The sequence below is a fragment of the Typha angustifolia genome, chromosome 13 (genome assembly GCF_048772165.1).
Source record: "Typha angustifolia cultivar Huaian chromosome 13, ASM4877216v1, whole genome shotgun sequence".
Lineage (NCBI taxonomy): Eukaryota > Viridiplantae > Streptophyta > Magnoliopsida > Poales > Typhaceae > Typha > Typha angustifolia.
This window is the reverse complement of record NC_133251.1, coordinates 17,005,163-17,027,515: the sequence shown is the minus strand read 5'-3', so window position 1 is coordinate 17,027,515 and position 22,353 is coordinate 17,005,163. Positions and strand designations below refer to the sequence as shown.

At 37.1% G+C, this 22,353-nt stretch overlaps 4 protein-coding genes across 9 annotated transcripts; 3 read left to right on the top strand and 1 right to left on the bottom strand.

The window, feature by feature from the left end:
* Positions 1-1,843: 1,843 nt before the first annotated feature.
* Positions 1,844-6,607, top strand: LOC140773626 (bifunctional nuclease 2-like). 3 transcript variants are annotated; one of them, XM_073116279.1, is made up of 11 exons: positions 1,844-2,000; positions 3,164-3,475; positions 3,815-3,985; positions 4,063-4,112; positions 4,250-4,306; positions 4,625-4,690; positions 4,779-4,853; positions 5,172-5,290; positions 5,737-5,828; positions 6,259-6,317; positions 6,415-6,607. In XM_073116279.1, exons 2-10 carry the CDS (start codon positions 3,172-3,174, stop codon positions 6,312-6,314), a joined length of 990 nt encoding a protein of 329 aa, XP_072972380.1. In that variant the 5' UTR covers positions 1,844-2,000; positions 3,164-3,171; the 3' UTR covers positions 6,315-6,317; positions 6,415-6,607. The 3 variants fall into 3 exon arrangements, with proteins under 3 accessions (XP_072972380.1, XP_072972379.1, XP_072972381.1); XM_073116278.1 differs by having other exon boundaries at positions 3,161-3,475; XM_073116280.1 differs by having other exon boundaries at positions 1,846-2,000; positions 3,156-3,475.
* A 114-nt stretch (positions 6,608-6,721) lies between these two features.
* Positions 6,722-9,788, bottom strand: LOC140773625 (pentatricopeptide repeat-containing protein At4g04370). Of its 3 annotated transcripts, none has more exons than XR_012106500.1 (2): positions 6,949-9,788; positions 6,722-6,858 (listed from the first exon to the last, which is right to left on the bottom strand). XR_012106500.1 is itself a non-coding variant. In XM_073116276.1 (2 exons), the coding sequence occupies exon 2, from the start codon at positions 9,185-9,187 to the stop codon at positions 7,121-7,123; it is 2,067 nt and encodes a 688-aa protein (XP_072972377.1). In that variant the 5' UTR covers positions 9,188-9,292; positions 9,406-9,788; the 3' UTR covers positions 6,905-7,120. The 3 variants fall into 3 exon arrangements, 1 of the variants encoding a protein (XP_072972377.1); XR_012106501.1 differs by having other exon boundaries at positions 6,739-6,862; XM_073116276.1 differs by lacking the exon at positions 6,722-6,858 and having other exon boundaries at positions 6,905-9,292; positions 9,406-9,788.
* Positions 9,789-10,405: 617 nt separating this feature from the next.
* LOC140772902 (uncharacterized) lies at positions 10,406-14,690 on the top strand. The gene is made up of 2 exons (XM_073115153.1): positions 10,406-11,301; positions 13,761-14,690. The coding sequence occupies exon 1, from the start codon at positions 10,466-10,468 to the stop codon at positions 11,297-11,299; it is 834 nt and encodes a 277-aa protein (XP_072971254.1). The 5' UTR covers positions 10,406-10,465; the 3' UTR covers positions 11,300-11,301; positions 13,761-14,690.
* Positions 14,691-15,720: 1,030 nt separating this feature from the next.
* Positions 15,721-21,164, top strand: LOC140772901 (CBL-interacting protein kinase 8-like). Of its 2 annotated transcripts, XM_073115151.1 has the most exons (14): positions 15,727-16,046; positions 16,401-16,463; positions 16,537-16,608; positions 17,141-17,248; positions 17,329-17,403; positions 17,480-17,533; positions 17,697-17,822; positions 18,004-18,093; positions 18,628-18,750; positions 18,915-19,025; positions 19,156-19,272; positions 20,097-20,153; positions 20,279-20,353; positions 20,553-21,164. In XM_073115151.1, exons 1-14 carry the CDS (start codon positions 15,888-15,890, stop codon positions 20,646-20,648), a joined length of 1,326 nt encoding a protein of 441 aa, XP_072971252.1. In that variant the 5' UTR covers positions 15,727-15,887; the 3' UTR covers positions 20,649-21,164. The 2 variants fall into 2 exon arrangements, with proteins under 2 accessions (XP_072971253.1, XP_072971252.1); XM_073115152.1 differs by lacking the exons at positions 20,097-20,153; positions 20,279-20,353; positions 20,553-21,164 and adding exons at positions 19,737-19,794; positions 19,873-20,088 and having other exon boundaries at positions 15,721-16,046.
* Positions 21,165-22,353: the final 1,189 nt, after the last annotated feature.

The window sequence follows — 22,353 nt, the reverse complement described above, 5'->3', positions numbered from 1 at the left end:
AGTAAATTATAGTTTAACTGTCGGTTTAACTCGATTTTAACTTTATCTTCTTCTTCTTGTTGTATTTCAAATATCAAGCACTTATTATAAGTGTTAAATTTTTCATCAACAAATAAAGATGTTTCATCGACGCTAATATTTATACTATCTTTAAATCAAACTATATTTTATGGGTAGTTAAATCTTTTCACATTCTAAACGATGGTTGATTATTAATTATAGCTTAGTTTGATTCAAAAAAGTATACTATACATAAGAGTAAATTATAATTTTCTAAGAAGAAAAAAAGAAGAAGAAAATTTCAACTTCATTGGTACCTAAAGGTTGGTAGATTGAACATGTTGGAATGGAGTACTAAAATGAATTGATAGTGATAAGAATAAGAGAGACAAAAGGATGCCAACCTCTGAAATCTTCAGCAGTACTACATGAAGGTTTCAGCAAAGGGAATATCCAGATGCTCTCATAGCAGTGCATTCTTGCTCTCCACTTGTGGATTTTGAGCTAATAAGTAATAACTATGAGGATGGAAGGAGGAAGTACTGCAGGTACAGGAAATTCACATGCCCATTGTTGCCTTTAATTAAGACAACATTTGATTGTGGTAGATGGTAATACTCTATAAGTATTTATTATTGCTGCAGCTCCCATCAACTGCAACAATAAGCTTTTCTTCCAATTTTGAACTTAGATTGCTGTAAAGAATATGCCACTGGTTTGAGAAGGACAAAGACAAAACTGGTGTTATTCATAGTGGATGCTAGTGCTCCCTCAGTGCATGTACTTAGACCATCAACTAATGACAATTAGTGGGTCAATTGTTTAGTACTAATTACATCTAAATCCTTGGACTATTATCTATTTCACATAGGCTCTCTCAATGGTGTAGAAGTAGAACCTTCTTGATTTTTGTTAATAATATTTCAAAAGGTCTATATATAACTAACCCTATTTCAAATATAATTTTGTGTTCCAATGCTAAATTAGATTTTAAAAAAACAAGAATAAGGAGTTCAGTATGCCAAATCCATAGTTGGGATTAAAAAAAAAACAAGGATAAAGACTAAAAAAAATGTTAACTATAATATTAGTTATAATAGATTTAGTAATAGTTAACTATAAATCATGAATAATAAATCCTTAATTTATACATAAAAATCTCTCAACCAAACGGGCTTATAAAAATTTCAACCGTTGGAGTACAATCTTATTATTTTTTATAAACACCCTGTAAATTAAGCATCCATGGACCACTAAATGTGTGATATAGGTACCAATATATCATCGTGTGTTAGTGGACCCCTATGAATCTCTCTCATTTCCATCCAATCCAGTGGGTGGGATTATTTGCTAGCACCCAAAGATATTTTCCAATAAAAAATAAATAATATTCCTAGAAAAAAAATAATAAAAAATTTTATCTAAAATTTTATTTTCTACGTGTTGCATCAATGATGTATTATGTGAGTTGGTAAATAACTTTCGTATGACCAAGGAGGTTATAAGTTCGACTCTAATTTAATAGTTTAGTTTAATTCAGTTGATGACTCGATAGTACGGTTAGCTAAGTCATCTTAATGATATTTAATTTTAAATAATTATTTAGCGTCTAGACTAGGTAGCTAACAGCTTGATGAGCCGAAGTAACTGTGTATCTTGGTCTTAGAGTATAATAATAATAAAAAGATATATTCCGTAGCCTATACGTTTTCTTTATTTCCATCTATTGCTTTTTAATACATATATGGCTTTTTTTTACAAGTCTGCCCTTCGATTGCTTTCGTAAAAGTTCTTAATAGTTGAAGGGTATATATGTCATTTGGCAGCTGCAGCTCCCTCCTCAGTCGTCGTCTACCTTTAGCTTAGTTCGTCTCTTTCTTTGATATTTCTCTCTCTCGTTTTCTCTCTCCTCCCCTAATTTCTTATCTCCGATCTCTGTTCTCTCCCGTTGAAATCCGCTTTGGGTTAGGGTTTCTTCTTCGCGGATCGGTGGAGTTCTGGTAAGGATCGAGGGTAACTTTGTCGTTAGTGGAATTTAATTATCTTAAAATTTATAATATTTATGATCGGTGGTGTTGTGATTTGTAATTTTTGACTTCAATAGTTGGTCAACACGTATGTTAATCTCTTGAGTAGTTTCTAGTGGATCTTTCTGTCACAGCGATTTCCTTGCGTATCCGGGCGTTCTCGAATAGTGTATTTACTGTTCGAGAATTTGGGTATATCATCGTGATATTGATGTGCAATTTGTATGGGTTTCAAATCTTTGGGCCATTTTTCGTGCTTTTGTAGTGCTAATTATGTTTTTAAGTTGACTTGGATCGCATTTGTGGTTCTTCTTGCATCGCTATTACATTGATATTTTGGCTTTGGAATCATCATAAGAGTTTTCAGCTCCACTTGTTTCTTTTTTTAAGTTCAATATTGTTTTACAGAATGAGAGTGAAATTCTTATTCTTCCTGTAATGTCAAAGAGGATCACATTATGAGACTTACTGCTGTTAGCTAAATGGTAATATATTTGAAATGATTGGATGTCGGAAGCAAAAGAAAAAAATTAAAAAGGACACCCATTTTGGGCGTTTTTGCAAAATGTCATTCTTGTTGCTTGCTCGAGAAAGTTCAATGCAGGATATATCAAGATTATGAACCTTAGGTGTTTGATGGACCATATACTTTCTTTATGATGTGTGTTCAGTGATACTGGTTTGTTGGTTAGTTAGCCAATGTGTCTGGCGAGAATGATAAAAGCTCTATATGTAATGACTGACTAATGCCAGTTAGTTGGTTTGATGACTTTATCCAGCTTTTGTGGCAGAAAAGTTAAATATATCATTAGGAAGAATAGAATCATAGAAAAATTAGGAGTATGGTTTAGAAGCCAGGGAACGGAACAAATGTAAGAAAGGTCGTATGCCACCTTTTCCACTGGCTTCTTAACCAATGTGTGCAATCCTGTTTTGTGCCATATACTTCATTTATCAGATTGAAGATCAACATAATTAGAATGATATGTTCTTCTTTCTTCTACTAAAGGCACCACGGTTTATTTCAAAAGATTTCATTGCATTGTTTTCTCAATTTCTTGTAATTGTTACACTCTTTCCTATTTTATTTTATTTCTTGAAATATGTTAATAATGGTTTCTTGCTTAGTGAAGCAGGCAAAATAATGGTGATTCTAGAGGGACCAGTTCTTTGTCGCCCTATTGTACATGCAAAGCATTTGAGAGTTCCTAGTATGCTGATCAGCAGTCCAGCAATTAAGGCTAGAAACATCGGAAGTGGATTTTGGGGGCCTAGTGGGAGATGCAGAAGCATAGTTGGAGTCATTTCTGTTCCTTTTCGACCTTCTGAGAGGAAAGGTTCCCCTGTTCGTTGTAGTTATAGTTCATCTTCCGATGGTAATGGTAGCATGGCTGGAGACTTTAGTGAGAACAATGAGGATTATGTAAATTCCAGAGTGATAGAAGCTGGTAAGCTATGTTACATGATCCTCATCATATTTCCAGTTTACTTATCAGGTGACTCTTAGGAAGACTTGCCAGTAGCTCAAGACTAAAAACTGAAATCTTCTAAAATCTTAGGCTGCAGGTTTGACATTTGAATGATAGATTGTGGTGTCAGATGGTCTACATTTATTAACCACACAATAGAAGGCTGTGTTCTTAGTACCCTAGCATATATTGTATTTTCTCTATCATGCACTGTTTTGCAGTATCAAGTGGAGGTTGTTGCTTTTTAGTATAGACTACGAAGCATACACATTAGCAGCAGCAATTCTGTATAATGGATTTTTATTTTGCTCTTCTTAGTCGAGGTAAGAAGTGGATCAGAAGGTTTCATGATAAAGATGCGTGATGGGAGAAATTTTAGATGCGTCCACAATAATCCCCAAGGAGGTAGCCTGCCAGACTATGCTCCTCACCCTGCTATTGTACTAAAGATGGAAGATGGAAGTGGTCTTCTGCTACCAATAATTGTGTGTATGTATCTCTATAAAATTTGGTCTAGAGAAGTATAATTTCTAGCGATTGATCTTCAAACTTTTTCTTTCCTTCAGTGGAGATGCCCAGTGTGTTATTGATGGCTGCAGTTCGAAATGTTCAAATGGTAAGATTTGTCTCAGTTATGGCTATCTAGCTGCCTTAATAGTTTATATAATGAGAATTGTGTTTTTTTTTTCTTACCCTCGAGAGTAGGCATTTCTTTTTCATCATAATGAGGAGTAACTGGCATATATTTTTCAGGCAAGACCTACCATATATCATGTGGTTAAAGAGATGGTTGAGAAGATGGGATATGTGGTAAGTTAGTTTGAGATCAAGCCCTTTTTCTTGCATTTTCATGTGAGCTGAACTTTGTTCTTGTCATTATTCTTCTCTGTACTTTTTCTAACTTTACTAATCAAACATTCTTCAATACTCATTGAGCATGTATCTTTGCAACTTGAAGGAAGGAAAAAAAATCATTAAGATGCGGAAATCATGTCTATTGGACTGAAAAGCAGTTATTTGATGTTCTAGTTTCAGCTTTTCTGATATATGATTAGAATTTAGAAGCTATATTTGTTTTTCAATTTTCAGCCATCTTGTAACCTTTTGAGACGTGTTTTTGTGTTTCAGGTGCGGCTAGTTCGGGTGACCAAAAGAGTCCATGAGGCATACTTTGCCCAGTTGTATCTTTCAAAGGCAATCATGACTTTCTTCACATATTTCTTTTTTCTGATTTTAATTGTATCACATTGAATCTCTGTTCTGAACAGCATTGTACGTGTAGGTTGGAAATGAAGAAGAGATCATCAGTTTTGACCTTCGACCTTCAGATGCCATTAACATGGCTGTGCGGTGCAAGGTATGCATTTTCAAGTTTTGAGCTGTTCCTAATGACCAAATAAATCTTATTGCAATAGAATTTGCTTCTCCATATAATAAAATTTTAGCTATGCTCGTAATTTAGCTGTCATTTGCATGAGGTTAAAACTGACAAATCTTGAAATCGTAGACAATCTTGCATGAAACTTTTCTTCTGTCTGTTGAAGCATGCAATCACTCTTACAGTTTGTACTATGATGTAACCTTTCATCTGTCAGAGTGAAGCTGATGCATGCAAGTACAATCTTACATATTGATGCTTTACTATTTTCCTTTTCCTTCTCTATAATCGATGCAGGTCCCAATACAGGTTAATAGGAAACTTGCATATAGTGATGGTATGAGAGTGGTTGAGCCGACTAAAATATGTGTTCCTGCTTCTCAGTCAGATGGAATTCTATTCGCAGAGCTTGATAGGTAAATTAGCTGTTCACATGTTTCACGTCTTTTCAAACTTAAATGCTGTAAGAAGATGCTTCAATTCTTCCTCATTCAGTTCTATTTTCCCCTTCTGTGAGCTGAACTGGTTAACTAACATGTGTACCATAGCATACTGCAGAAAGGTAGAGTTTTGTATGTTCTCATATCGCTCCTATATTCAGACCAGTAAATTATTTACTTCATTCAAATTCCTTCTGTTTCTTTTAGGTCTCCAATAGGAAGTATTAGACTTTCTAACCTTATATGATATCACATACTAAAAATTACTTTGATCCTTCACTTCTGTTTTGTAATATCAGTAGTTTCAGGCACCTTTTGTTTGATGCACTTTCTTCTATAAATGCAGTTTGCCAAGTTTGCAGTATGCTTGTTTCTTGTGTTGGTTTAATTTTATTCTGATTCCGAAGTCGTGATGGTGACAGGCCTGATGGTCAGACTTGCTTGGAAACCACAGAGTTTGGATTGATACGCAACATGCTTATTGCTGCTGTTGAGGAAAGATACAGAGATGCTGGTAATAAATCATCCTCTTTCAGATTGATGTCATCCTATTTCCACTGTTACCCATTGGCAAGGGTGATCTTTTCTGTTATCTATTGTCTATATGAAGCTCTATTCTTTCCGTTGATTTCTTACTAGCAGACCTGAATATATCTCATATTTGTTGAGTTAGTGTCTGTATTTTTGGTGGTTGAAAGAGTTTCTCTTCTTATGTGGTAGAATTAGGAGTTAGATTACTAGTAGATCAGAGTTTTGATGAATAGACAGTATGACCATTAGCCAAACTGAAACTAGATTCTGAAGTGTCCATGTCATGAATTGGGTACTCCATGTAAACCGAAAGGACCTCTTTTAGAACTTGGTCTTGATAAATTTCTTGCAGTTCCGCACAAGTATGGATCTATTTAAAAGCTTCACTGGTGTTTGCTTATTCTCTCATGCAGCTCAATGGAGGGACAAACTTCTTCAGCTCAGGTCCAAGAGAAAGAACTGGGCGTGACAGGTTTGAATCTCCTGCATTCACTCTTTTATTCGTTTAGGGATATATTTTAGGATCTCTAACCTTACTGACAGAGTGGGAGGTAATTGCTTTGTTGCAGAGGATCATCATGCAAGGTGTAAATAAAGACTGGCCTGCGCCTGTGATGGCATATATATATATGTATGTGTACATTTTGTTTAGCCACCAAATTTGTGAATATATGTATAGGACTATAGGCATTCAAAATGGTAGATGGTGGGCATGCAAATGTTAACACCAAGGAACTAATCTACTCACAACTAAATCTTGTCTATATCCTTCCTCTTGGATAGCTTCCTGATATGGCGTGATATCAAGTGACAAATGTGTCAAATCGATAATGTATGTCTTGATGCATCTCTCACTCTTTAACACTTTGCTGCGAGGGAAGCCATTTTATCCAATACTCTTAATTCTTTTGGCCTTTAACAGTGCCTCCATCTTAAGTTGTGATGTGCCTGTTCTTCAGCCAAAGAATGTGAGACTTCTTATGCCATCCGCTCTCTTTTCCTTTCGTCTCTATCTGTCTACCAGAAAACAATAACCACAGTCATGGACTCATGGGAATGTGCAGCAAGAAAATTCACAAAAGTGAAACCAGTGAAATTCTCACCAATCAATCAGCATAATGCCTCCTCGACTCGAATGAGTGGGGGCTAATCACATCTTTTAACCTCTGCGATGTATAACACATCATCTTTCAAGGGTATGTGATGGAAGAATTATTGGATCCAAATTTCTCTTGGCTTCCTTCCCAAATGCAGCATCTGACCTCCAGTTGCTCATCAATGGAGCTCTATCTCTCTCATTTCACCATCTAAAATATTTAACAACATCATCATCTCCTGATGTTGAGGTAGTGAAGAATGGCCTGCGTAGAACGAGGTGATAGCACCCTCCAACTCAATGAAGCTCCATGCAGGTGTTTTCTTCAATCCCATTGCTTTCATCTGTGCCCATGCCTTCCCCACACCATCCCACCTCCTGGTTGCAGCACAACTTTGGGCCAATTGGACATAACTTCCAGAAGAATCAGGACTCAGTGCAATAATCTCTTCTGCAACCGCTTCTGCAAGACCAACAAATCGATTTGTCCTGCAAGCATCAAGAAGTATCCCCAGAATGTCAGCATTGGGCCTCTGTGGCATTGTCCGCATAAATTCAAACGCCTTCTCTACCTTCCCAGCCCTACATAGCAGGTCAACTATGCAGCCATAATGCTCAAGCTTGGGCATCAAATCGAACTCATCTTTCATAGATTTGAATGTCTGTAGGCCTTCTGAAACAAGCCCTGCATGACTACAAGCTGAAAGCACAGATAAAAACATGACATCATTTGGTTCTATTCCTTGACGGAGAGAACATTTATACATTTCAAGAGCGAGTTCCCCCATTCCGTAGCTCCCATAACCTGCTATGATCACACTCCATGACACTAGATCATGCTCAGTCATCAAATTGAAGCACCTTCTGGCAACAAGAAGATCACCACATTTCAGGTACATGTCAACCAAAGAGGTATCAAGGGTGATGGATGATTCCAACCTATTTCTGATCATAAAGCTGTGAGCCAATTTTCCATGGCTAAGAGCCCCTGTTGAGGCGCAGGCCTGGAGTAGCGAAACTACAGTGATTGTATCGGGTCTCTGAGATGCTAATATCATCCTGCAGAAAAGGAAGAAGGCCTCAGCCAAATGACCATTCTGAGCATGACCTGACACCACTGCGTTCCATGAGACAAGGTCTCGAGCCTCCATTCTCTCAAAAACATAGCGACACTGTGCCACTAGACTGCATTTTGCATACATTGTAACAAGTGCATTCTGGATAGCAATGTCTAATGGTAATTCATGCCTTATGATGTATCCATGGATAGAAGCTCCGACATTACGTGAACCAAGTTGGGCACAAGCTGATAAAGTACAAGCTATGGTTGTGGTTGCCGGTGTCATGCCTGATTTCAACATCCTACAGAAAACATCCAACGCTTTGTCTGCCCCATCATTCTGGACTAGACCTGAGATCATCGCGGTCCACGATATAACATCCCTATCCGATGCACAGTTGAAGATAAAAAATGCATCATCATAGCACCCAAATTTCAGGTACATGGTGATAAGTGCTGTCTCAACATGCATATCCAATTCAAACCCAGAGGTCAAAACGAGAGCGTGAACTATCTTGCCAATTTGGCAGTTTGTGATGCAAGATATAAGAGACCCATATGTTTGACGATCAGGATATACCCCTGCAGCTCTCATCCTTTCGAACAAATCAAGCAATTCTCTTACACACCCACTGCGAGAGTACCCTGCAAGCATAGAGTTCCACGAGATAATATCCTTGAAAGACATAAGATTAAACAACCTGCGAGCAATCTCTACTTCACCACATTTGGCGTAACGATTTATCATCAAATTGGCAAGAACAACATCAGCATCAAAACCATACTTAGTCACTGTTCCATGGATGCATTGCAATTGGTTGACGGTCAGGCCCTCAGAGAGTGAGGACAGAAAGGTGACTGAATTGGGTTCGACATCAAGACGACGCATCTGGTTATACAAAGAGAACACCATTGCAACATCGCCGGCTTGTGAGTATGCACCAATGATAGCGGACCATGGGACGACATTTCTAACGGGCATTTCGTCGAACATCTTGCGGGCGCTGCCAACATCACCGTTCTTGGAGTAGGCATGCAGGACTGAGGAGGATACGAAGGGGTCGGTGGAGGCGACGCCAAGAACGACGGCATGGGCGTGGAGGGGAAGGAGGAGTCGGAGGGAGGAGCAAGCTTTGAGGAGGGGAGTGAAGGAGGATGGGCGCAATGGAAGTTTCAAATGCTTCATAAGATTGTTTGGGATTCATTTGATACGTCGCGACAAATTTCCTGAACCATTGTTTCCGTTTGATCAGCCTTGGTTTTTATTTCATAAATCTTCGAGCATAAGTTCCTGTAAGTAAAAGAAGGAAAAAAGAAGAAGAGTGAAACATGAGTAATGTTCTCTTATTCTCTATACTGCGAATAACCATAACAGCAGTAAAGCTACATATCGTCTGATGATACTTATAGTCTCCAAAGAAGCACTGGATTAATCCATCTTTCTCCTATATCCCGTGATCCGATCGCCACGACAAGCTCAGGACTTATCCCGGATATTCTTGCATCCAAATCGAGGAGTAATAAATCTGAGACAGCACATAAAGATCGAAACATAGCGACACTGTGCCACTAGACTGCATTTTGCATACATTGTAACAAAATGCATTCTGGACAGCAATGTCTAATGGTAATTCATGCCTTATGATGTATCCATAGATAGATGCTCCAACATTTCGTGAACCGAGTAGGGCACAAGCTGATGAAGTACAAGCTATGGTCATGGTTGTTGGTGTCATGCCTGACTTTAACATTCTATAGAAAACATCCAACGCTTTGTCTGCTCATCATTCTAGACCAAACCTGAGATCATCGCAGAGAGTATATATATGTGTTTTAAATGCTTTTGAATTTTTCTAAACACTTGTAACCCTCTTAAATTTATTGCCCCTTAATCAATTAAAAATATCATTAATAACGGTTAAAAATCCATTAAAATTCTTGTAATATTTGAATTTTAACATACTTTAATTATTATTTTCAAATTAATTTGTATTATAAACTTAATAATATATATATACAGTTAATATAAAAAACATTGAAATTATACAATACATTTATTTAGATCATATCATCTAAGAACTAAGATATGCACATAGTGTACAGAATTAAAATTCTATGGCATTGTTGATAAAAGGATTGCTTAGTTTGAGAATAGATAATAACTATTTATATTTTTCCTCTGAATATATTTGGTGGGTATCCATCACTTGATGGTGGATAAAGCTGTATTAAAAAAGTATAATAATAGGATTAGAAAGTGCCTTGCACGTTAAAGAGTAATTTATTAGAAATAAAATAATTTTCACATGAATTAACGGATCGGATCCGCGCGTGTGGTGGATGATAAAGGCGAGAATATCCACCGCCCCTTTATTTAAACTAATATCATCGTCGCATCACATCCTTCTCTTCTCCTCGACCAAAGAAAAGAGTGTGAGAAAGTAGCCGACCCATTCGCGCGAAAATGGAAGACGGCGACCAAACCCTAACCACCAATGGCGGCGATGAGTCCCTAACCTCCCCAACTCCCGTCTCCAACGGCGAGCAAACCCTCACCAAAGACCAAGAAGCTGACCCCAAGAAGGATTCCCCCTCCGCCGCCGCCGCCGACGCCGATGGCGACGCAGGAGAGGAGAATCATACCGTCGATCTTCTGCGGAAGGAGATCGAGGGGTTGAAAGCGGATAAGATTAACCTGGAGAGAGAGCTGGATGACGCCCGCCGCCAGCAGAGGGCCATCGCCGACCACGCTCACCGCCTCGAGGGCGAGATCTACCGCGCTCAGAGCGACCTCGTTGCGTCATCCACCGCCGCCGAGGACTTCGATGAACAAGCCCGCGAGATGCGCCGCGCTATCGATGGCCTCAGTGCTGAGAAGGACGCTCTGCGGACCAAGATCAAGAGCCTGGAGGCGAAGCTCGCGGAAGCTGAAGGCAAGGACGAGGTGATCGCTTCGCTGGAGGCGAAGGTGAAGGCCCTAGAGAAGGAGAGAGAGGAGGCGGAGGATAAGATAAAGACCCTCAAGGAGGAGATGATGCGGGCGGAGAAGAACGCCAACAAGGCGGCGGAGTGGCAGGCGGAGAAGATGGCAGAGCGGGAGTTGGAGCTGAACCAGGCCCTCCGGGAGCTGGCAGAGAGGAACTCCACGCTGTCAGAGGAGATCAGAACCAAGAGAGAGGCTGAGCTGGTGCCACCGAAGGAGATGAACGTGTCTTGGACTGCAGCGGGGGCTGTGGCGTCTGTTAGCGTTGCGACGGCAGCAGCCATGACTGCAGTCTTCCTCCGCCTAAGGAGGTAGAGGTAATTAGAATGGTGAAGATGTGGTTTATGGAATTTAATATGGTGTTTTTGATTCTTGATGCTGTATACTGTTGCTTACTATGAGTTTTTATAATCCTAGTATGGAATAATATAAGAGGCGAGGAATGAATGCTGCTTTGTTTTGGAAAGACAGGCCTTTTCTACAACCTTGATAAGTCCATATACGTGTAAGACAAATTTTGTGGCAAAACTGTTCTTGCCTCAGACTTTCTTTGTTTTGATGGATGCACTGCTTAATGAAATTGGTAATTTTGCGTGGATGACTCTGTTCTTTTCTATGACTACTGTAATGCTTGTTTGATTGTTGAATCTTGGAGAGTTCTGCATGTTGGTGAAAGCAGTTTTATATGGTTTTGAAAGACAACTATGCTATTGTTTTCTGTTCACCATATGAAGCTTTGAAATGCGAAGAAAGATCTCACACTCTTACATTGATAGAAACTCAGAATACTTTCGAGTATTCTGATTTTCTTTTGTACATCACAAATTTATCATAAAATGCATGAGGTACTCGAGGATAGCAAACCGAGCTTTAATTCTTAACTTTGTAGTTGAAGGTCTAGTACGGAACAGATTAGAATGTTCGAGAGATGTTTGCAGATGAAAATTAAAATGTTAAAGAGATGTTTTTCAGAACAACAAATAAGTGTCTTAGTTAGATGACTTTTGTTTTGATTTCATTTATCTCTATCATTTTTCAGAGTTGTTTCATTTTCTGAATTCTGACCATTCCTACGTGTCCTGAGTGAATCATAAACCTTTCTTACATGTCAGAACTACTGAATGTTATCACACATGCTCTTCCTAAACCAGAAATATCCAGCAGCTTTATTATTTTCTCTATTTGCATAATTTATATTAGTTGTAGATTTGAGGTTATGCCTTATCTATATATTGGATACTGTTTAGCACCCTTGTGGGAATCTAATAATGAGTCTTTATCTGTCTGTCATAAACTTGATCGGGGAAAAGTAATATGTTTAGTCACTAGGGGAAAGGTCATAAACAATTATTAAGACTCTACTTTCTTGGTCCACATAGAAGAATGTTGAAAGGTAGTCATTAAAAATTATTTAGAGTTGACTTTCCTAGTTCAATTGATTTCAGGTTTGGCATCTTCAATGGCCAAATGCATCTCGATTGATTCAGTCCGACTCCACCATACAATTTCCTAATCATCTCATCACCGTCTTTATATATTTCTCACGCTCAATCTTTTTCACTCTCGGATACTTGAACCATTATTGTTCTTGTTTTGGTTGTAAATAAATGGTTCTTTTACAGAATTTTAGAATCTATTATAAGAGTAAGCACCCATTAGAAGAGTATCAATATATTTTTTACCTCTCGATCTGCAAGTATTTACTCGTTATGCAGCATGATCAGAAACCGACAGGTGAAACTTCTATTGAAGGTTGTTGTTATTAGTCACCCAGATTCTGAAACATATATATCTCTGCACCTGTCTCCGCCCACTTCACTGCGCCCCTGGCATATATATAGGTTGATCCTTATTATTATTTTGTTTTTGTTTTTTCGAGTCAATACATGTATCATCCTATCATCATAGTATCAGCCTTGCCATTCCCTTCTGAAATATCTAATATGGAAGTAAATTCTTTTACATTATGTACCCGATTAAATATGTCAGATGTTTTGTAGAACATATGAAGGATTCACGAACACCCTCCATATAATTGTGCATTAATCTTTGATATTTGAGTGCATATTTAATCTAATAGATTATAGCTAATGGTACAATGCTTTGTAGTCCAAATACCCAGTCTACTTTTTAAGATAATGATAGGTCTCCTCATAACCAGTTAACCACTCCATCCCATATGTACTTTTAGTTTCATGTTACAATATGAAATTTTCTTGTCATGGGCTACCTGGTTGTACATAAACAAATTCTTTATGGAAAAACTAGTCCTCTTTCTAAAAGCAAGGAAGAATTATTGCTGTGAAATATGTTTTTAGTTTCCTTGTGATTGAAGATAATGAAGGGCCTCCCTCTAACCACTCCATTTCTTATGTATGTCTTTTTGGTTCATATTGCATTATGAAACTATCTTGTTACATGCTACTAGGTTGTACATAAACAAGGTCTTAACAGAAAGTGATTAGTCCTCTTTCTATAAGCAAGAAAGAATTATTGTTCTTGCCTTGGAACAAGTGTGCTACCTGAGACATAGTGTTCTGAATAGATATAAGAAGATTGAAAGGAAGAAATCAGGAAAACTTTAGTTTGATGGCCTTCCTTGACATACAATAGTTATTATTTAGAATGTAACATTGTTTATTTTCCATTTATTATGCTGTGACATCTTTTGTACATGTAGAGTGGATATAGAATGGATATCTTTTTACTATTAATTCATATGCTGGAAATGGAAAGTAACCCTTATCAGGCATAGCTGCACATTCCGTATCTGCAGAGGCCTCCTTCCTTGCACTTGTTCTTGCAACCTCCACAGTTCCATGGATCAAACATCACATTCACGCAATTGCCATCGCAGCACAGCTGACCAAAGTTGCACCGTCGACCGCACCGCCCACAGTTGAGCCAGTCGGTGTCGACATTCACACACTGCCGCCTGCAACAGTCAGGACCAGGGCTTCCTGGGTTGCGACACACCCTAGGGTAGTTATTGCATGTCATGGAGGCTCTTGGGATATATTGTGCAAGAACACGACTAGTCCTGGCCCTAGGGTCGGATGATGCCTTGTCCAGGCTAGCAGGGTAATTGTTATCAATGGCAAGAGAGGTAGCCAAAGCCATGGACAATGAAACTAAGATTATGAAGAAGTTCTTCATTTCTTTCTAATGGAAGTAGAGTGTAGAAGAAGTCTTTCCTTGTGTTAATGAGGATTAAAGAGGGTGGAGTGTTTATAGGGGAATTTGGAGGGCGGCAAGGTTGGCAGTTGAGATAAGAGAGGAGAATAGATGATGGTCTACATTCAAAATCCATGCAATGCATTTGCATGCTGTTTTATTTCAGAAGAGTTCAGTTGGTTCAAGCAATAGGAAGTTAGGCTTCTCAATGGAATGCTTAAAATTGGCCTGAGAAGTACATACTAGATTGGAAAGACAATGATATTTCTCTACATTGCCAGTCTATCCCATGATTTCTGTGGATTGCAAAAAGATTCATAGCTTCTATAAGGCAACAGTAAAAAGAGCATACTGTGAATATTTCCTATAGATTTGATGTCGTTTTATAGAAGGCGAGAATGTTTTCTGCAATAATATTAATATGTAAGTTGGTGATATGTGCAAAATATTTTCTGTGGGTATTCAACCCAAAAAAAAATATAGTACACTGGATTTTCGCAGATTATAATAATTGCTGGGTTTGAGCTCTTCAGTTTGATCTCTTCTTGCGAAGCCTTATTTATCTTGTCAATCTGTCCAAGTGAGAGATATTCTACATCTGGGATGATCATTTATGAATATAAACAAAAAATTAAAATAGTTCTTTTGATCGCTTTTTTTTGTTTGTTTGTTTGTAATATCAGTTTTAGCTATTCCTCTTAGTAATTGTGCAGCCAGCCTTACTACGATATTATATGATACTGAGCTACATGGTAACTGTTTTCATTTCAAGCAACGAATGTCAAGGCAAAGTGTTTGACTACCAACTGTGATGGAAACATACCAAATTCTAAGACAATCCCGTTGAATCTTTGAACTATCTATGTAGCCTTTGTCTTTGGTTGCTACGTACAAGAAACCGAGATACTTTTGCTGGATCTTAATGCGCTTCTAACTTCCTCAATGTGTCCTTGTTTCTATCTTCACACGAGTCAACGTAGATATAAGTTTATGGATGTGAGCAGTTGTAAGTGTTCTAGGAACTTGGGAAATGTGTGCCTTCTTATTGGGGGGTTGAAGATAGTTTCCCAACATTTGGATTAGTGAAGAGAAGATATTTTTGGGTACAACTAATCCGAATTTAAATTGGAGTATGATAATTCCTAATCTGATATGATAGATAGAATAGAATACAACCCAAAACATTTTGGTAAGAAGAGCCAACTATATCTTGGCAAATTCCACCCTCCATTCTATCTATCTATCTATCCAAAAAGGTCAACTATGCCCTAATTACTCTCTAATTACTCCCCACAAAGTAATCTTTCATCAACGCGTAGCTTTCTATTCGGTCACAGGACACTAATCTACTTGCAAGTTGCAACATGAAATAGGTGGGCAAAATTCCAAGGAATAAACCTCATCAAAATAGTATCTTTTTTAAAAAATTAGTGAGATTTTAATGATATATTTCTTTAATTATAGCTGATGTTGCTTAAATTTAAACCCAGAAATAGTCATGTAGGATATAGTATAAATAATATTAGAAGGAAAAATAATAAATAAGTCCCCCTTTGGCTTTGTGCTCTTCCCACCACCTCTTTTTTCTTTGTTCTTTTCTTTTTTCTGTACTTTCCCACTGCAGCTTCTAGTTTAAGCAAAGCACAAGAAAGATATAATCGAGTATTGAATCGAGAGAGAGAGAGAGAGGGAGAGATTAGAGAGAGGAGAAGAGGAAGAGGAAGAGGAGATGGTGGTGAGAAAGGTGGGGAAGTATGAGGTGGGTCGGACGATAGGGGAAGGCACTTTTGCGAAGGTAAAGTTTGCGCAGAACACAGAGACGGGGGAGAGCGTCGCCATGAAGGTGCTCGATCGAGCCACAATCGTCAAGCACAAGATGGTCGACCAGGTTCGTGGGAAACAAAAAAAAAAGAAGAAGCCATCTTTCTCTTTTTGCTTTGTTTATTTTTCGATTTGTCTCTGTCGACAAGAATGCCGATGACCTATTTGCTGAAATGCGGAAGAGTTAAGAAGAAGATGCATTGATTTTATTCGCAGTGATTGAAACTGGCAAATATTGCCGACGAATTTGTTTTTACTCCTATTAGACAACGTGAAGGTTTTTATTATTTTTAAATTTAGGCATGTACGGCAATTTCTCTGGAGATGGCTGTTTCCGTTTCTAGCAGTTATTGCTTTAAGGGAACATGTTAGAAGAACAGCTGAGCTGAGGTGGTAATTTTGTTTTATTCCCCTTGTGCAGATTAAAAGAGAGATTTCCATAATGAAGCTTGTTAGACATCCCAATGTTGTTAGACTGCATGAGGTATGGGATAATCTTCGGCTTTCAACGTCTCACATTTTTGTTTGTACTAAGTATTATTTCTTCTGTTATGTAGGTTTTGGCAAGCCGAACGAAGATATATATAATCCTAGAATTCATCACGGGCGGTGAATTGTTTGATAAAATTGTAAAAACCCTAATTTCAAGGGATCATTTATGTTTTGCTTTGCTTTGCTTTCAGTTTACAAACCTAACTTTGCTTAATGTCTGTAGGATTTCTTTTCTGCCTGCATGTATCTGGAACCAAATCGTATATATTCTTCATATTTTTACAAAATAACTAGTTGTATGCCTTAGTCCTTCCCGTAGTCATTTTTCCAGTTTTACATGCAATTTACTAATCTCTGTGCACTTTATGTAGAGAGTTCTGAAACCTTTTGCGATATCTCTTAAACTAGGGTAATTGCAGAGGAGATACTGCAGTTTATCTTATAGGCATTATATATCTCTGTCCTCAGGGCTGTTAAATATTCTTCAACATATACCATTGTGCTACACATATTTCTCTACCATGCCTACAGCTGTTCACTGCTACACATATCCTTAACCCTTATGTCACATTTTAGCATCTTCTGATCTGTTTGTTCATTTCTTGTGACTGCAATTTAATATATAATTATTCTTAATTTGTATAGTGATGGGACTATCCAAATTTGCAGGTTCGTAAGGGGAAGCTTAGTGAAGCTGATTCACGTAGATACTTTCAGCAGCTCATTGATGGCGTTGACTTTTGCCACAGTAAGGGGGTCTACCATCGAGATTTAAAGGTGTTTCTTGTCTGGAATTCAAAAAGAAAGCGAAAACTTACTCTTGCATGAGGTCTAATTTTAATTTGCTTTATATACAGCCTGAAAATCTCCTCCTTGACTCACAAGGAAATCTGAAAATTTCAGACTTTGGACTTAGTGCCTTGCCAGACCAGGTTTCTATTTTCCTTCATCTACTTGATGATGATGTATCTTTTTTTTATTTCTATTATCCTAATTATTTTGATATAGGGAGTTAGCCTTCTACGCACTACTTGTGGAACTCCAAACTATGTGGCACCGGAGGTAACCATATCATGAATTATGATTAGATCACTCCACTTAAACCTAAAATTTTGAGTATACTGTGGCAAATCTCTTATTTGATTGGTATTTAGTGATGCATTCCAAATAAATGTGCTACAGTGATATTTAACAATTTGCCATTATGGATGATATTATGCATCAGGTACTCAGTCATAAGGGTTATAATGGGGCCATTGCTGATATCTGGTCATGTGGAGTCATTCTTTATGTTTTATTGGCTGGGTACCTTCCATTTGATGAGGTTGATTTGACCACCCTTTATAGCAAGGTATGATGCTATTTATAGATACTCTTAATTTTGGCAATGGACCAATAATTGAATTAACTCTTTTAATTCTTATATGCTAATCTGCATATACTCTTACCTTGAAGTGCTGAAGTGGTGTCAGTACACGATATCAGTCAAAACACTGTCCTTACTGACCTTGTTCTGGGAATACTTCTTTCAGATCGACAAAGCAGAATTTTCTTGTCCATCTTGGTTTTCTGTTGGTGCAAAATCCCTGATTCACAGGATTCTGGATCCTAACCCTGAACGTGTAAGTGATTATAACAGTTATTTATTGCCTCTCATTTCTTGAATACAAATAATGCAATATTTTCTCAAATTAACTGAAGGTATTGTCTTGGTAAATTAGTGGATACTTCTTTCTTTCATTTGTCCTTTTAATATAACCTATATTTGGTAACATTAGAATTTAGAACACCACTTGTAGTCCATTGTGTGTTTGGTGTTGTAGTCTTAATGTAGTTTCTGCATTGAAACAAATTTCTGGAACACTAAATCTCTGACTATTCTTAGGACAAAACTAATAGGATCTTATTTTAGATCACCTTTATTAAATTGCATGTTTCTCCTATTAGATTTGCACTTCTGTACTTCTGTTGGAGTTGATTAACTATTAACTGTTTGGGAAGATATACTTTCTCTTCTTCCCTCTGTATATCTACAAGCTAATGGGACTATTTTCTGCTGCTGCTCCTTTACATGGCGATTCATATTAATGTGATACTTTTATCTTGGTCGGTTGATACTTCATTGTATACTTATAAGTTTCTTCAAATTTGGGCAGCGTATCAGGATAGAAGAGATTCGAAATGATGAGTGGTTTAAGAAGAACTATGTTCCTATTAGAGAAGTTGAAAGTGATGATGTTAACCTTGATGATGTATTTGCTGCTTTTGATGATGCTGAGGTATAGATTCTTTCATGGTTACTCAGGGAGCTTGTCTCAACTTAGTGGAAATACATTTGTTCAATTTTTCTGAAACAGCTGGAATATTAGATTTCCTATAATACAAGGGCAGTTTCTCTGCAAGGGAGTTGCTTCTAATTTGTGGACTCTCCAATTTCAAGCAGGTATTTGAGAATTCTAGGAACGAAGACTTGGGTCCTTTGATCCTTAATGCATTTGATTTAATTATTCTCTCACAGGGGTTAAACCTTTCAGTGTTATTTGACCGAAGAGAGGTATCATTCTGCATAAGATAACTATAAGTTTTTTTTTCCTTCTGATTTTTGCTGTTATAAAGAAATGAACTTTGAAATATTATCTGTGATATTATCTTTATGACAAGTTGATTCCTCATCTTCTTGACAGGATCCTGTGAAACATCAAACCCGATTTCTTTCACGCAAACCAGCCAGAGTTGTCTTGTCAACTATGGAAGTTATTGCACAATCAATGGGCTTTAAGACTCATATTCGTAACTACAAGGTGATTTTTTTTTTCATGTCTGTCATTAAATAAATGCAGCTTCTTCTTTGAGCTGATAAATGAGATTGTATTCATGCATAAGCAATATTTGCTGGCATGCTACTAATGTTGCCAAAATGAACTGCTCTGTTCTATTATATGATGTTGATGTTGGCAGTTTATTTAACAATAGCCTCATGAGTCATGACCAACAGTTCTAGCACAATTTCGCAAACCATTCCCTATTTGTGGTTCATTTGCACTCCATTTTTCTTGTATGATTAAAACATGATTGCTAGCGTGTGTGCATGTACACTACTGCGGATTGGAACTTTTCAAGATTTTGAAGTGAAAGTTAAAACTTCAGGAGCTTTAGGCAGAAACTTCCTGCATTTTTGTTATATAACTAAAATAATTCCTCAGAACTTCTTAAGCTTGTAAAGGTAGAATCTTCTCCTGCATAAGATTTGCTAAAATTTGTGCAGGTGGACCGCATGTTCTCCGAATTAAAAGCAGATATAAGCAGATATAATGAGTATAAAGGTTTTATGTTTCTTTTATTTTTGGCAAGACGATTGTCTTAATAGTAGGAATAAAATTGCAACATTTTACATGACCCAGGTATCATATCCATGGAATATGATTCATATTCAAGATGCCCTGGTACTGAAGTAATAGGAAGGCAATGCTTAGTTTCTTGTTATTAATTTTATTCCAGGATATGGATTTTCTTATTTAAGTCATCATTGTTTTCTTACTCTCTCTAGAAGATGATTATCAAACTAGACATGTTCTTTTCTTTTCTAAGTTGTTTAACTTACAAACTCGAGTACGATAATCTCCAGATGAGAGTGGAGGGTCTGTCAGCAAATAAAACTGCTCATCTCTCTGTTATGCTGGAAGTGAGTTACCCTTCTGTCTGATCCTGCTAATCAATTAGTTATTGTTGGTGTTCCTTACCTGATGTTTTCAGTCCATTTGTTTATTTCTTTGCTTCGTTTTCTGAATCTCTGCAAAATTAAAGCAGATATTTGAAGTTGCTCCATCATTTTTCATGGTGGAAATTCAAAGAGCAGCTGGAGATGCTTCTGAGTACATCAAGGTTAGTGCTTTTGCAGTTTCATCATTGAGTTTGTAAAAACCTTTAGCAGATCATGTTATAATTCTGTTCCATGTTTCTTGTTTCCATCATTTCAATGATACCTCCAGTCAACGAATTTCCTGTTCAATGTGATACATTAACATCTAGACATATATACCTTTCTGTTAGACAAGCCTGATCTTTCTTATTTGATTTTCAGTTCAACAAGAACTTTTGCGGCAAACTGGATGAGATAATCTGGAAATCACCTGCAGAGAAGAGTAAATCAAGAATGACCAGGACTATGAAGAACTAAAATCAAGTGACTGATGACTATCTTGTATATTGTTCTCTGCCACAGTATCCGATCCTTGCTAATATTGTCAGACATACCGATGCTGGAGTTTGCAACTCACTCTATTATTTTGTCTTTCAAACTAGGTACCATTGTAGATGAACTTTATCGATTTTGATAGGCCTCTCTGAGTTATACTTTGGCTTCAATTCTTTTCCAGCGTTACTTTTTATCCATAAGATATTGTCTACTGGGAGTACTGATCGAGGACTGTTACAGATAAGCAAGGACTGAAGCATTGCTATGACATGTAAAGTTATTACTATCAGCTTCTTGAAAGTTAATGTAAATGAACAGAATACTCACTGTTCGACTTGATAAAATGCAGTGTTATTATTTGTATCTTTGAAAGAGGATGCTTGTATACGTGGTGTAAATTAACACACAACTCACTGTCTATAACTTCCATTCTTGAAGGAAATAGACAAGAAAGAAGAAAGAAATCCTCAGATGCAGGATCAATCTTATATAAAAGATAACCACGCATTCATTTGTGTTTTGAGGAGAATGGCCTCGGAGTACTGTCTTTTATTTCATTAGCCATCTGTTCTATTCTGCCAATTTATGCTGACCTGTCTTAAATCGTGTTGTTCCTATACATTTTTTCAGGCTCCTATGAGGAATGTAAATAAAATTTTATCACAATCACAGAACATAGCTGTTGGGATGTATCATGTATGTAACTTAACAGAAATTACCACAAAGATGTGGCACTGTTGGAATTCTTTCAATAACAGAGTAAAGTTGATTTGAAAATGCGAGAATAGATTATTAAAAGAAAACAAGCTATAGTACCCAAAAAAAAAAAAAGGGTTAAATATGTTTTACTATGTATTTATGTTTAAAATTATTTTGCTCTCCTATACTTCAAAAGGTCTAAGATCAATTTTTATATTTACAATTAAAATGAGACTGCTAGTTTTTTTGTTAGACTTAATTGAACGTCGCGAAAATGATCAAAATATTTAATCGTGTTTGTTAAACAAGACACGCAGTTCTTTTAATGCCGTTAAATGACGAAAATAGTCATGACGCTCAGTTAAATTTGATAGAAAGATTAACAGTCTTACTTTAGTTATAAATATAAAGATTGATTTGAGTCTTTTTAAAATATAAGAGAGAAATACTTTTGAGCATAAGTGTACAAAGTGATAAAATATAGACTGATTTGAGTTTTTTTTAAAGTATTAGGAGAGAAATATTTTTGAGCATAAGTACAAAATGATAAATATATTTAACCCCTAAAAAATAACTCAACTATACAAAAACTCACTACCAAATGGGTAGGGAAAAAAAGAAAGAAGAAGAAGGTACATTGTAAATATGCCAAGTTACACTGAGTCATGCCAACATATGAGCATAACTATGCATCTGCGAATGATGTAGAGCCTGGCTCTTTGCTCTCTCAGAGTTCTACTTAGCCTTCCTCTCTGTTTCCCTTGGCTTCCTACCTTCATGAAGGCCATTACTAAATAGTCAACTTAATGAACAAAAGTGGACGAAAGAGAGATAAGAAAAGAAGGAGACTTTACCCTTTGAAGGGATTTATGGGTTTTATATAGGCAGCAAATGTTAGGGTAAACTCAGGGACACGAACTCCCTCTCCATAACACATGTAGCCTAGGAGACAAGGCTCTGGAAATTTTGCAGCTTATTTATACTTCTT